Source organism: Geotrypetes seraphini, chromosome 2 (assembly GCF_902459505.1).
Source record: "Geotrypetes seraphini chromosome 2, aGeoSer1.1, whole genome shotgun sequence".
Lineage (NCBI taxonomy): Eukaryota > Metazoa > Chordata > Amphibia > Gymnophiona > Dermophiidae > Geotrypetes > Geotrypetes seraphini.
Window position 1 is genome coordinate 320,700,876 of NC_047085.1, and position 14,999 is coordinate 320,715,874.

At 40.5% G+C, this 14,999-nt stretch overlaps 1 protein-coding gene across 18 annotated transcripts in view; it reads left to right on the forward strand.

Moving 5' to 3' along the window:
* The window catches only part of GADL1 (glutamate decarboxylase like 1), a 426,028-nt gene that overhangs the window by 252,800 nt on the left and 158,229 nt on the right, over nt 1-14,999 (forward strand). For all 18 annotated transcript variants that reach the window (XM_033930116.1, XM_033930120.1, XM_033930121.1 and 15 more), the window contains 3 exons: nt 8,177-8,303; nt 8,771-8,861; nt 10,447-10,553. In XM_033930116.1, the coding sequence (XP_033786007.1) occupies nt 8,177-8,303; nt 8,771-8,861; nt 10,447-10,553 (325 nt within the window). The remainder of the gene's footprint in view (nt 1-8,176; nt 8,304-8,770; nt 8,862-10,446; nt 10,554-14,999) is intronic.

Consider the following 14,999-nt stretch of genomic DNA (forward strand, 5'->3'; position numbering starts at 1 on the left):
ACTGCTAGGGAATGCTTCAATCTGGAAAAATAAGCAAAACTTACTAGGTAAAGTAAGATACAGTGTACAATGTGAAATATAGAGGTATTCTGAAGTATGGCAATGTCAATTCAAAGGGGAAAAAAAGAAACATGTTAAATGTTAAGTGCAAGGTCATTTCAAGGTTACTGAAAGCAAAACAGTGTCCTCCTTCTCTGGGTTAGAAAAAGGCTCAGTGGAACAGGTCCAGAACAGCTCTGTATGTAGGACTGCGAAGACAAAGAAGAGACATGTTAACGTGACACCACCCCTGAGGTCACTTAGCCATGTTCCCTGCAGGCAGACCTGGAACTCTAGTCTGCCATCCGGGTCCCGCTACACTCTGAGGAGTGGGCACTGCTGCAGACTAGATGTAGCTACTTTAGTCTGCACTGTCCGTACATAATAACTACCCCCTTCCTCTGGAGTTTGAGCTACCAAGTTTATTGTAAAGGTATTTCTGTTTCCAATTGTATTTAGAATCTGATTGATAATAATAACACTGTATACAAACGTGCATGGGAAGAAAGAATTCATAAAGAACACCAGGAGAAAGACACAATACGGGAAAGCAAGGGAGACTGTTAGCACAAAAGAATTAATCTCAATCCATCCGTTATCAATGTTAGCAAGCCCATGTTTAGCAAATATTTCAATTTTCAGAAAAATATGGATATGGATACTTAACCTCTATCATTGTTAGTCTTGTACTTTAAATCCCCCAACACTGGGATACAAAGGCAGGGATGTGCCCAACACAAACCCCACAGGTCTGACAAAAGGTCGCTTTTTTTTTTTTTTATTACCAGCAGACACACTTTTACAACTGCGAGAACACGGAAACTATCGGGCTCAATTCTCTTTAAATTACTCACTGTCTGTAACAAATCCACTGCACGCAGGATCAAATACTAGTTCTCTCGAGCTTGACAAAATTATATGTCTAAAATCACAGTCCTTATTCACGTTCATCAGTGTGAAACTCACATTCTTAATTCTGGCTAGATCCACATGCATTTTACGCTGTTTGGCAACTTACACTATCCTGTCTGCAACTTTCGGCAACAATCATGCAGTCTTGCTTTACCAACCTTTCCCAGGTTTCCAACCTAAATGCTTTTTCCATCTCCCTGGGTAATTTATTACAAAATTATACAAAACAAAAAAAAAACCTCTACAAACCCAGAATTAAACATATAAGAAACAAGGAAAGAAAAAAAAACTTCAAGGAGGGAAAGGAAAGAGAACATAGATGGAAGAAAAGCAATAGGGCAAAGGGAAAATGTGTGGGTGTTTGTTTGGTTGCTTTGAATTTAGCTAAATGGTACTAAACCATAAGATGAGGAGAGTTAATCCAGTCCCAGCATGACTGTGTAAAAGCCTGAACCAATTCAGAACTAATGAGCATACCTTATTTTATTTATCTTAGGCAAAATACATTGCAAACCCTAAAACCAAACACTAGTGTTTGTTGTTCCTGTCACATCAAAATCTAATCTAAAGAAAAATACACATTACGGTGTACAAAGTTCATATAACCAACGCAGAAAGGTCTGCCATCAGAAACTGATGCTAGAAAAAGTCAGACACCCACAGCGGTATAAACGAATTATAATGTCTCCTAAAGTCAAAAGATATCCTAGTTTATATAGATCAGAAAACTAGTTCTTGGCTCCCTAAGTGTTTTGATTTATTAGTATTCAAACGCAGTTAACATTGAATCTCCATAATTACCCAAATAAAAATTGCATTGTATTACATCTCATGAGGACTATGTACGCTATGTATTCCCCCCTCTTGTAAGAAGAAAAAGAGGGACAGTCAACAACAACAAAATAATAAAATAAAAGAAAGAAAGAAAGAAAACACTTGCTTTATTATCTCTAAACCCAGTCTGTTTAAAATAATGTATACCACTGTTTTCAATTATTTTTCCAACGTAAAAGAACAATTGTCCACTGTGAGGGGTGAGCTTGTTTGGTGTTCCCCTCTTACTGAAAGCAAGATAAAGGCACCGATTTACAGTGTAACTGTAAATACATAAAAAACAGAATTTAAAATACGATGTCATTTATAGACATGGGAAATTCTATCATAGTTATAGTGACCTGCTTAAAACTATCCAGGGGAAACCTCCTGCCTCTACAATGAGCATGGCACCTCGGTTCAAGCATAAATGAAATACTAGGGCATAAGTAAACTTTGTCCTCTTTTCCCCACTCTTGCTCGCAGGCTCTAGCGTAAAGCGGGAAGCAAGAGAAGATTCCTATGGATTTATGACATTTCACATACGGTCACACATACAAAAACATCAGTAAAGCGTCGGATTACAAAGATCTCCATGGCCGTAGTTCAAAAGGGCTGACAAACTCTCTAACACCCATAAATCAAGTGTCAAGTTAAGTAAAAGACTTTTTAAACCGCTTAATCAGGTTTCTAAGCAGTGTACAATATAAGGGTAACGGGCATAGTAACAAGTTTTTTCCTAACTCCTATTGCTCCACAATTTTCCAAGATAGACAAACTACGTTTGCTTTTCAGTACAGGAAGCCTCTAAAGATCTGTGAAGCCAACTGGCACATACATATACACAACAGAACGTTACCTAAAGCTGTAGCTTCATAACGCTGGCTAAGCAAATATAGAGATATACAGGCAGCAAACAAAAACAGATTAGAGAATGTACAAAATGTACCGTCACGAAACAGGACAATCCTTACTTTACAGGAAACTCCTGAGCTACAATTTTAGCCTCCATGCCGCCTCCCATCTCTGTTTAAGGCATCATCTTAAATTATTCTTTTTCCTAACTTAAAAACTTTAAGGGGTCTTATGGGCAGCACCTCTTTGCAAAGCCCATTGTTTTGCAACAGGAAAACATTTCTAGCTTCCTTAGTTCTGCATGCAATTCTCCTACGAATTGCAAAATTTAACATAGCCAATTGGTTTGTTTGTTTTTGTTTTTTTCTTTTTCCACACTAAACTTTTCTCTTAATACTGAACACACTGTCATTTTCACTGCAAGATCTTCTCTAAGGGCTGTTCCAGAGGATTGCTGTCTGGGGAGGTCTCTCTCTTCTGCATTACCCCCCCATTCTATCCCTTTAGCCACCCGCAATCAACAGAAATGTTTTGCTTTGTCCGTCTCTGGCCATGCCCTTCACAGGACAATGGAAACACAAAGAAGGACTCACTCTCGCTTCGTGCCCCTGGCACGTCTCAGACACACACAAGTGCAGGGAGAAAAAACTGCAGTGAGAAAAAAACTCAATCCAGATCTTGACTCAATCCTATTCTTTCCCCTAATATATATATATATATAGTATATATACAAATGTACAATGTCAACTGTTTTTCCTTATCACTAGCCTGACGTCTAATATATAAAAATTAAAATAAAAGGTTGTACTTACAATTTGTACAGTATTAATTCCGTATGGTCTCTGGGTGACTAGAAATATATGTTTGGCTCACCCAGGAACACCATCCGTCCAGCACCAAGGCGAAATACTTACGCCTCCTGAACGTGTTTCTCTTTGGAGTTCACCGGAACACCTTATAAAATAAAATCTGTTAATCACGCAAGCGCGTGAAACCCAAGCATGATCACATCGGGGTCACCACTGACGTAAAGGCTGCTTTGTTTACCTCATTGGAATAACTACAAGACGGCATTGTATCTTCCAAAACAGACAATATTTGTTTATTGTTAGTATAAAAAACTTACAGTATTACAGCAGCAAAGACATATTGGAAAAAAATATATTGTCAGTTCAGAATATGCAATGGAGAGAAGAATTTGCACCCATATGCTTAGCAGGGGGCTAGCAGTTCCCCGTAGCATAAGTAAGTGAATCTCTCTGGCTTTACCTAGAATACACGTGTTTTTTATACAGAGCAATTCTTCCTTTGTTTCAAGAAAGTCCATCCCCGAATTCTGGTTATGTAATTCCCTATTGGTACATAAAAATAATGTAAATCTAATTCCTCCCCTCCGTCCACGCCTCTCTCACCTCCACACCCCCCCCCCTCAGTAAAGGGGGGGCCATGCAGAAACAGAGAACTCTTGGTGAACTTTCTTTCCCAAGCGCTGAGATCACTTTATCACTTTGTAGATGCTAATTAGTGGTTTTACAATTCTGTGCATATTCAGGATGCTGTCCTTGTAAACTGAAAGTTGGCAAAGGTGACCTTTCAACAATCCAACTGTCTGGTTCCCATAGCTTGGTTCAAAGACAGAGAGCAAATGTTTTGGTACCAAGTTCTTTCATCTCGTTACACCCACATGAGCAGGGTTCCTTGCTCATTATAAAGGTTTTTATGGCTTTCCAGAGTGTCTGGCATATGAAGTCATACAGCACTGATAACAGTTCAGCAGAACCTTGGAGGGATATCTTCCCAGCAGGGAATGGAAACAAGAACATCATTGTTAGCATTGCAAAGGCTGAAGATGATTACAGACAGCAAGGTACAGGCTGGGCCTGGCTATGGGAAAATATGTCTGTAGTGTCCAGCATAGTGTCCAGCATACACAAGTGAAAATATAGGTCTGTAGAGTCCAGTTGAATCATCCGTATGTCCAGGTTATACATGTCAATCTTCTCTTAAAATCCCATTCCTTTCACTGGTGTGCGTAGTTCAGTGATCTTCAGCTTGCCTCCGCAACATCCTTTACTACTCAAGAGCCATCTTTTTCTTTTCATGAGTGACATGGTCCACCTCAGGACTGGTAGAGTATGCCAGTTGTGCCATGCTAGATCTTGACCTGTTGACACGGATATGGATGCCATTTAGGAGCATCCGTATGGTCCATTACTGAAAGAGGTTACTGAGGGGCTTGGATGTTTCAAATTTTATTTGGGCATTCGGTGACATCACTTATTACTGAATAAACTTTTGATATGAAACCATCTAAGATGTTTAAATTTATATATTCTTCCTCAGAGTCTATATATGGCACTGACATTTTAGCATTAAAAACTGAGTGTGGATCCAACACACTCATGCATCTCAATTAGCAAAATGAGTCATTGACTAGCAGTTAATTGATGGTAACAGTTATTGCAGCTAATTGGTAATGGGATTTAAATCTGTGGTTCCCAACCCTGTCCTGGAGGACCCCCAGGCCAGTCGGGTTTTCAGGATAGCCCTAATGAATATACATGAGAGAGATCTACATATAATGGAGGTGCCAGGCATGCAAATCTGCTCTATGCATATTCATTAGGGTTATCCTGAAAACCCGACTGGCCTGGGGGTCCTCCAGGACAGGGTTGGGAACCACTGATTTAAATAACATAAGCCTTGCGGTTCTATGCGGTTTACAGAAGAGGATGAAAAGCTGACCAAAGTCAGTGAGCTACAACATAAGAAGACGATAGAAGGAGTAAAATTGAGTGAAGTCAATGAGCTACAACTAGAGAATAGCACGGGGACAAATTTTTCTCCGTCCCCGCGGGAACTCATTTTCCCGTCCCATTCCGTCAAGTTCTTTTCCTGCCCCTGCCCCATTCCCGCAAGCTCTGTCCTCATCTGCACAAGCCTCAAACACTCTAAAATCATAAGTGTTCAAGATTTGTGTGGTTAAGGCTGAGCTTACAGGAACGGGGCGGGAACAGCGACAAAACATATGGGAACGGGACAGGGAAATTGAGCTCATGTGGGGATGGGAAAAAAATTTGTCCCCGCATCATTCTCTAGCTACAACATAAGCGGGAACTGTAGTTAACAGGTTTTCAAAGGCTAACAATTGGGGTTGGCGAGGAAGAAGAGCAGGGCAATAGGCTGAGTAGTGATTTGTAGAAGAGGCGGCCAAATGAGGTATAGCTGAATGTACATCTACCTTTGCATTATTCTATAATCCTGCATGGCCAGGAGAATGGCACAGGTGATTCAAAAAAGTTGCAAGTGGGGTTACAGAACAGTTACACTTCTGTACCCAAATGCCAGGATCTGGGTGTTTGTGTTCTTTAAAAACAGTACTTCACAGTATGTTTACTTATAGCTTTTAACCTATTCATTGGTCTTCAGAAGTGCCAATATTAGTCAATTGATTTGAGTGGTCAAATACTATGTGGCACTAGCCTCCTCATCAGACCGTTGTGTTTTACATAAAGTGCTTTAGTGCTTCAATACTTCAGTAAATAAATAATTAATCTTTCAATGTATCTTTTTTTTTCTTTCTTTTTCTGAGTTTTCCCTTTGTCGGTAATTATCAGGAAGGGACCTGTCATTCCGACATGTTTCGCCCGAAGGTTGTATCAAGAAAAAAGTCCCCTTTTAGTAGTTGAATAGTTACCCCTTCTACTTTAGCTCCACACCATCCTGATCATTGGCAATTTTCCCAATAATTACTGACCAAGGGGAAACTCAGAAAAAGATAGAAAAAGAAAGAAAAAAAGAGGTAAAAACTGTACAAATACAGTGAATTTACACCACAAAGCACAAAACATTACATATAAATATAACATTAAGAAATTATTTAACTTATCTAGATTATACATATTTATTAAATAGATAAGTTTTTCACAATCTTCTACAGGCCTGGTAAGAAGAAGAATTTAAGATCAAACCATTAAAACTCTTGTTCCAAAGTCCTGCCTGAAAGGATAGGGGTCTATTAAGAAATCTTTTGTATACACAACCTTTTGTTGAGGGGGGAGGGGGAAAGGTTGTGTTTCGTGAAGAACGTCTATTTTCTATTAGTTCAAAATGATCTAAAAGGTAACTTGGTATAAGACCATATAATGTTTTATAACAAATTTAAAAATTATTCTTGCCTCTATCGGAAGCCAATGCAACTTTCAATAGTATGGTGTTACACGTTCTGATTTTTTTTAGATTGAAAATTAGATGCACAGCCATATTTCGGATGATCCGCATCCTCCTAATGATTTTTTGATAAGAATCTAGATAAATTATGTTACAATAGACTAAAATACTCAGAACCAAGGACTGCACAAAGAATATTACAATGCCTCTGTATTGCTCCATGATGGAATCTCATCTTGAGTATTGCGCTCAATTCTGGTTGCTGTATCTCCAAAAAGATATATGAGTAGAATTCAAAAAGGTTCAAAGAAAGGTTGATGATGATTAAGGGGATGGAGCTCCTCTTATATGAGGAAAGGCTTAAGAAGTTAGGCCGTCTCTTCAGTTTGGAAAAGAGACAGTTGAGGGAGGATATTATAGATGTCTACAAAATCCTGAATGGTATAATACAGGGAAATGTGAACTTATTTCTTCTTTCAAACAGTAAAAAACTAACCTCCCCTTTTACTAAACCATGATAGCCTTAATTAGCGCAGGGAGCCACGTTGAATGCTCTGTGCTGCTCGTGACGCTCATAGAGTTCCTATGAGCATCGGGAGCAGCGCGGATCCCCATGCTAGTAAAAAAGGGGGGGGGAAGTAAGGGACACTCAATGAAATTACATGGTAGTACTTTAAAATGAAAAGAAGGAAATATTTATTACTCAAAGAATAGTTAAGTTCTGGACTTTATTACCAGAGGATGTAGTAACAGCAGTTAGCGTATCTGGGTTTAAAAAAGGTCTGAACAAATTCCTGGAGAAAAAGGCCATAGTCTGCTGTTGAGATAGACATGGGAGAAGCCATTGCTTGCCTTGGGATCAGTAGCATGGAATCTTTTCTACTATTTGGGATCAGGGCAGGATTAATTCATTGAGGGCCCCTAGGCACACAAGTATACTGGGCCCCCTGCCCCGCCCCACCCCACCATGTTCCCAGGAGGACACAGGAAGCTGCGTCAGAGGGAAGCTTTGGGCAAGCAGCACCACTTGCACAATTACAGTTCCCGTTGCCTTTCTTACCCGTGTTGCTGTCGATGGAGGGGGCCGCGTTGCTGATCGAGGGGGGGGGGGGCCACATTGCTGATCGATGCTGGAGGGGCCCATCGCCGTTTGGAAAAAACAATGTTGATGCCCTCCTTCATCGGGCCCCCCTGACCATTTCAGGCCCTAGGCACGTGCCTGCTTGGCCTATTGGTTAATCCTGCCCTGTTTGGGATTCTATCTGGAAGTAGGATATTTGGCTAGATGGATCATTGTCTGCCCCGGTATGGCTATTCTTGTGTTTTGATGTTCTACTTTAGGCATCCTGAGATAAAATGAAGGAGTAAATGTATTTCCTGCTTTTAGGTTTGTGAGTGGCAGCCCCCAGAAAAACTGAAAAAGCTTCTTGATTTGGAACTGAGGGACTCTGGAGAACCTCACCAAACGCTCCTGCAGCTCTGTCAGAGTGTAATCCATTACAGTGTCAAAACAGGTAAGAATGTACTGTAAAGTGCATTGACAGTAATTTTTCCAAGCAGAGCTTTGGTCACAAAAGAGAGTTTGCTATTTAGCGAGGGTGCATGAAGGCATCAGTGGCAGAGCATTGGTTACCCATCTGACATGAGAAAAATGAAAATGTAATGCTTGCTTCATTGCATTACTTCAGAATATATCTGCTGTAATTCTAGGTGGGAGTGAAATGCGTCCAGAAACCTCAACAGTCTAGTGAGAAGTAAATGTTTTTTTAATTTGATTAGTTTTCAACATGATGATAGGCAATTACAAATGGAATGAAGCAATGGCTCACCCGAATAAAGAAAGCAAATATTAATCAAAATGTATCTGGAACCAGTCCTTAAAGCCCACAGTTAAGGAAAACAAGATACAGAGAATCAGAAAAAGAGAACTTTAAAAAAAAGAAGAAAAGAATTGCTGACCTTTTTTCTTCTCAATCTACAGGTCATCCAAGATTTTTCAACCAGCTCTATGCGGGCATGGATCATTACTCTCTGGTCGCTCGTTTTATTACAGAAGCATTAAATCCCAGTGTGTAAGTGTATTCTCTTTTTTTTAAGACATGTTCATTATTTTACTGGCTACTGGACTTCTATTTTAGTGAATCTGCATTTAGAGTGCAATTCGTCAAGGTTCCCCCCCCCTTAGCAGCCTTAGTGACGTGGCCTTTTTTAGATCAATATTTATGTTTAAGTTTATTGAAAGCTTCTATACCACTACTAATGAGTGGAGAGTCAATTTAGAGCGTTTTACATCTAAAAAGGTTTATTGAGTTTAATATATTTCACTTTATTTCCACTCAAATTCATGGCCAATCAAAAACAGGGTGACTGGAAGTATTCCTGGGGCAAGTTTTCATTTTAGCTAGTCAACATGGATTTCAATACATTCGGAGAGGGGGATGGGGGGAGCGTTTAGTAGTGGTGGCAATTCTTTAAGGAGCTACATAGCTTTAGGCAGCAAAAATATGCATGAATTGCAGTGTGCCAGTCATTTTAAACATGCAAGTGGATATTTAGGCATGTCAATGATCTACTAATTGATGCCACAAACTTTGCCAAGCCGCGGCACGCTAAAAGTGGTGGCTGCAGCTCGAGGCATCCAGAAATGCACGGACATCGATGCAATGACATCATATGCCTGTGCAATGTCATCACATCGACATCTGTGCCTGCAGATGGGCCCTGAGCCGCCAGTGGGGGGGGGGGGGGGGGGGGCTGGAAGGGAAGACACTGAGAGAAGGAGAGGTGCTGGCACTGGCTGACTGCCTACAGGATGTGCCTCTCACCGCGAGAGACATATCCTGTAGGCAGTCCACCAGCACCTCTCCTCCCCGGTGTCTCATGGCACACCTGGAATCTTGGGCGGCACACGGTTTGCAATGCACTGCTTTATAGAATAGGCTGAAATAAGCACCATTACCAGTCCCTATGTAGGCACCCTGCTATAGAAATGCCCTTTAACCAGGGCCGGATTTAGATGAAAAGAGGTCCTAGGCTATTCCACTTATGAGGCCCTTTCACCTCCCATTTTTAAGTTTGTAAATTATATGAGAGATAATAAAATACATCATTACTGTGATATATATCAATATGTTAAATGAAACATGTTGTTATTGGTACTAACCTTTATAAAAAATGTGACACGGATAATAAATAAAAAAAAATCGAGAACACTTATTTGGACATTTATTCTCAGCACCATATATAGTTCAGTGTTTTAGTGTTCACTGTTTTTAGAATAGTGTAATTTTAATTTTGCTAACAATTTGAATGTAGGCCCCTCTTGATCTTGAGGCCCTAGGCTGAAGCCTAGTTAGCCTATAGGAAAATCCGGCCCTGCCTTTAACCATCTAAAAATACCTAGCTCTGTGCAGAAATTCCCTATGCTGAGCTGGACAGATCTGATCATACAATTAGCTGCCTTAAATCTATCGGGATACTTTCTGCTCATTTCAGCCTCAAAACCTGCTGCTTAGAATTATCTGAAAATTTGAGTGAAAAAAAAAAAAAAGTGGGTACAGTTACTTGGTCATATTTGTTGCTCAGTGACTTAGAGAAAATTGACCTCTTAGTGTGTTCATGCTAACAGTCATTAATATACCCTTTTTGATCATTCAGATATACATATGAAGTGTCGCCAGTTTTTTTGCTAGTGGAAGAAGCCACCCTGAAGAAAATGATTGAGTTTATAGGCTGGAAAGAAGGGGATGGCATCTTCAGTCCAGGTGAGAGAGGTGTTATTTCCTTCACATTTTCAACCTGCATTTACTCCAAATACACGTGTTTCACCTACCCACTGTCTATTCACAGTGAAGGTACTATGATGACGAGGGCCTCTTTTATTCATAAGCAGAAAATTAGGGTACTCTTTAACATACTTTTAATGACAGTGTTTACTTGGTTGTTTTACCATGAGAAAGCAAAATATAAAGCAGTCTACGAGTGCTTTTCCTTTAAGCCATGTATTGGGTTCTTTTCTTATCCCAGCTGCAGCCTGGCTTTATCACATTCTCAAGAAATGGCTACACCAGAAACTAACAGCCATCTTTTCACAGCATGCTTAATGCCAATTTTAGCATATGTGTCTTTACAGCTCTGAGTCACACTCTGCACAGCCTTAAACCACACAAGGACTTTTCTGAGCCCTCTTGCCATAAGGTTACTTTAAGTGGGAAATTACAAACTAATTCTCCTCGATCAGCTGTGCCCTATCTCTCTGGAAATACCCTGCATTAGGATATGTGTACAGTGACATTATAAACACCACAGGCCAGAGCTTCTCATGCCTGTTGCTCTGTAGCAATACAGCAGAACCCTGGCAATTTCTCAGTTGCTTAAACCGCAATTTAGATGATCCCTTAAATTCCAGCCTTTTCTTTAGGGTCTGATTTCTTGTTGTACCACCACCATTTCCTAGGTATCTTTTCCAACCCATCCTACTGGGGGGCTGGAGTTTCTCTGGTCCAAACTGCTTCCCCCAGCCCCCCCCCCCTTGCATATAGACAGTCCTTTTATCTCTCCACTAGACTGCTTAATGGAACGTAGGAGGCTAATTATAGTATGTTGTGCTCCAAGCACTAGCTGCCTATCTGCTGTGGTTCCCAGAAGCCCTAGGAGCTCACTGGCTTCACAAAGTTCCCTCTAGTGGCTGGCTGATCTAAATACAATGGTGTGCTTTCTAGCAGCACAACACACTTTACAAAATTGTACAGCTCAAAATAATGAAGGAGCTATTCTGTATATTGCTTGTGACAGAGAGCTTATTGAAATGTATTGGTATGTATAGTCTGCTCTCTATAAACCATACTTAAAAGTCATAATACATATTAGCACAGTGCTTCTCAACCCAGTCCTTGAGGCACATCCAGCCAGTCAGGTTTTCAAGATATTCACAACGAATATGCACGAGACAAATTTGCAAACACTGCCTTCTTGGTGTACAAATCTCTCTCATGCATGTTCCTTGTGAATATCCTGAAAACCTGGCTGGCTGGTTGTGCCTGGAGGACTGGCTAGAGAGGCACTGCATTAGTACATATTAATTAGCTGTACCATTTTATAAAGAATATTTGCTGTAAACTTATGAGAGAAGTTGTTGCTCAAGGATTAATATAAACTACTGTATGTAGTGCAACCCGAGTCTAAAGAAGATATATATCAGTTTAGTATATACTATGTCAGCTCAGACTTATAGGGCTAGATTCAGTGAATGACCCTCAAAATCACCTCCTAAATAATTGGCGCTCAATGCTATTCTCTAGTGGGCACTCAAAGATGAGCAGCCCCTTACAGAATAGCATTGAGTGCCAATTTTGATCCCCAATACGGGCACCAGGACTTATTATTTATTCAATTTTCTATACTGTTCTCCCAGGGGAGCTCAAAACGGTTTACATGAATTTATTCAGGTACTCAAGCATTTTTCCCTGTCTGTCCCAGTGGGTTCGCAGTCTATCTAATGTACCTGGGGCAATGGGGTAACAAGTGGCCTGCTCAGGGTCACAGGGGACAATGTGGTTTATAGTTATAATCTCTGCACCACACTCTCAGATGCTAAAACTGGGTGTATTTCCCAGAGCCCAATTTGGCCACACAATAACACTGCATGCAAATTTAAGAACATAAGATTTCCCGCTGCTGGGTCAGACCAGTGGTCCATCGTTCCCAGCAATGCCCTATTTGAGTCTAGCCTTACCTGCATATGTTCTGTTCCAGTAGGAACTTATCCAACTTTGTCTTGAATCCCTGGAGGGTGTTTTCCCCTATAACAGACTCCGGAAGAGCGTTCCAGTTTTCCACCTCTCTCTGGGTGAAGAAGAACTTCCTTACGTTTGTACGGAATCTTTTCCCTTCTAACTTTAGCGAGTACCCTCTCGTTCTGTTCACCTTGGAGAGGGTGAACAATCTCTTTTTCTCTACTAAGTCAATATCTTGACTGTCAATATCTTGACTGTCAATATCTTGACTAAGTCAATATCTTGACTGTCAATATCTTGACCTTCAATATCTTGACTGTTTCGATCATGTCCTCTCTCAGTCTTCTCTTTTCAAGGGAGAAGAGGCCCAGTTTCTCTAGCCTCTCGTTGTACGGAAACTCCCCCAGTCCTTTAACCAATTTTGTCGCTCTTCTCTGGACCCTTTCGAGTAGTACTATGTCCTTTTTCATGTACGGCGACCAGTGTCTATTGAACACAGAATCACTTATAAAATTCTTTTACTTACATTCAAAACTAGGGGCTCCTTTTACGAAGACGCATTAGGGCCTTAACGTGCGGAATAGAGCGTGCTAAAATTCCCTGCGCGCTAGCCACTACGCCTCCTCTTGAGCAGGTGGTAGCTTTTCAGCTAGCGTGCGCTAAAAACGCTAGCGCACCTTCGTAAAAGGAGCCCTAGAACTTGTAACCAACCGGAATTTATAAACAGACTTCTTATACCCTATACCACCCTCAGGTCGCTCCGCTCTGCTACACAACATCTTCTTAATATCCCCTCTCTGAAAAATATCAATACCATTCGCTTAAACATCTTTTCGGTCACTGCACTCTCCCTCTGGAACTCCATATCCAATCACATAAGAGAGGAGACAAACTTAAACCAGTTTAAATCCAGATTAAAAACAATCTTCTTCAAAGACGCCTTCGAGTAGCCCCTACTCTTTTAAAGATGCTGTTTAATAGCAACTGCCCTTTTAAGGACAATTTGAGTTCCTTTCTTTTAGCCTTTCTGCTACCTTTTGTTCTCTCCTTCAGTGTTTCTTTCCTATAACATTGTAGTTCAACCCCTTCTTTCCTTTTGTATAAGTCTGTCTGTTTAGTTAATTGTCCCATAAGAACATAAGAATTGCCATCTCCGGATCAGACCCTGGGTCCATCAAGTCCGGTGATCCGCACCCGCGGAGGCCCTGCCAGGTGTACCCTGGCATAGTTTTAGTCCCCATATCACTGTATGCTTCTCAAGGGAGATGTGTGCATCTAATTTACCCTTACCTGTATCACTCTATGCCACTCTTAAGGAGATGTGCATCTAGTTAACTTGAATGTTTTTATTAATTAATGTAGAAACCTGATTAGGTGGTATAACAAATTTTTTAATAAACTTGGAATACTGTAGAAGCATGTAGAAGTTATGCTGATTTAATGCACATTTGCTCTTAGAATTGCTTGCATATATATTCAGTATAAGGCATCTTCTGGTCCATATGTTCCTTCCAAAGACTTCAATCTAGAGGATTTTTTTTTTTTAAGCAAACTGTGAAATCTAAGAATGTGCACACCCAATAAAAACTTCTTGAACTAAAAAAACAACAACAATGTGCACACCCAGGGGGGACCCCTCCGGTGTTCGTATCAGAATGACTTGATCAAATTGTGCCAATACTGTCTTGAGATATTATAAGAGAAAATAGCTGTCAAATATTTCCATTCCAGTAAAAGAGATGCATTGCTAGCTATTAAGAGTTTCATGTGGAAGAATTATTTTCTGTCAGTTTTACATTTTGTTACAAATATATCACAGCAGTGACACATGCATGACTCTTCTGCTACATGAATTACTGTACATGAACAGCAATCTGCAGCATTTAGATGATGCTTCAAATATAAATCACATTATATACTAAAAAGAGGCCTATGAAATAAAGCATGTGTCTGTCTAAAAATAACATGATATGCAGTAAGGCCACAGCATGCATGCTATGATGGTCTCTTATCACATCGATGTGTAATTTATTTATTTATTTTTAGCCTGTCCTCCCATAGGAGCTTAGAATGGATTACAAATCTGGTACTTGAGCATTTTCCCTATCTGTCCCAGTGGGCTCACAGTCTTTCTAAAGTACCTGGGGCAGTGGAGGATTAAGTGACTTGCCCAGGGTCACAAGGAGCAGCACATGCTTTAAACCCATAACCTTAGGGTGTTGAGGCTATAGCTCTAACCACTACTCCACACTCTCCTCCATTTGCTGGTTTTAAGAAAGGTTTGGACAAGTTCCTGGAGGAAAAGTTCATAGTCTGTTATTGAGAAAGACATGGGGGAAGCCACTGCTTGCCCTGAATCGGTGTCATGGAATATTGCTACTTCTTGAGTTTTGGCCAGGCATTATGACCTGGATTGGCCACCGTAAGAACGGGCTACTGGGCTTGATGGTCCATTATTCTGACTCAGTGAGGCTA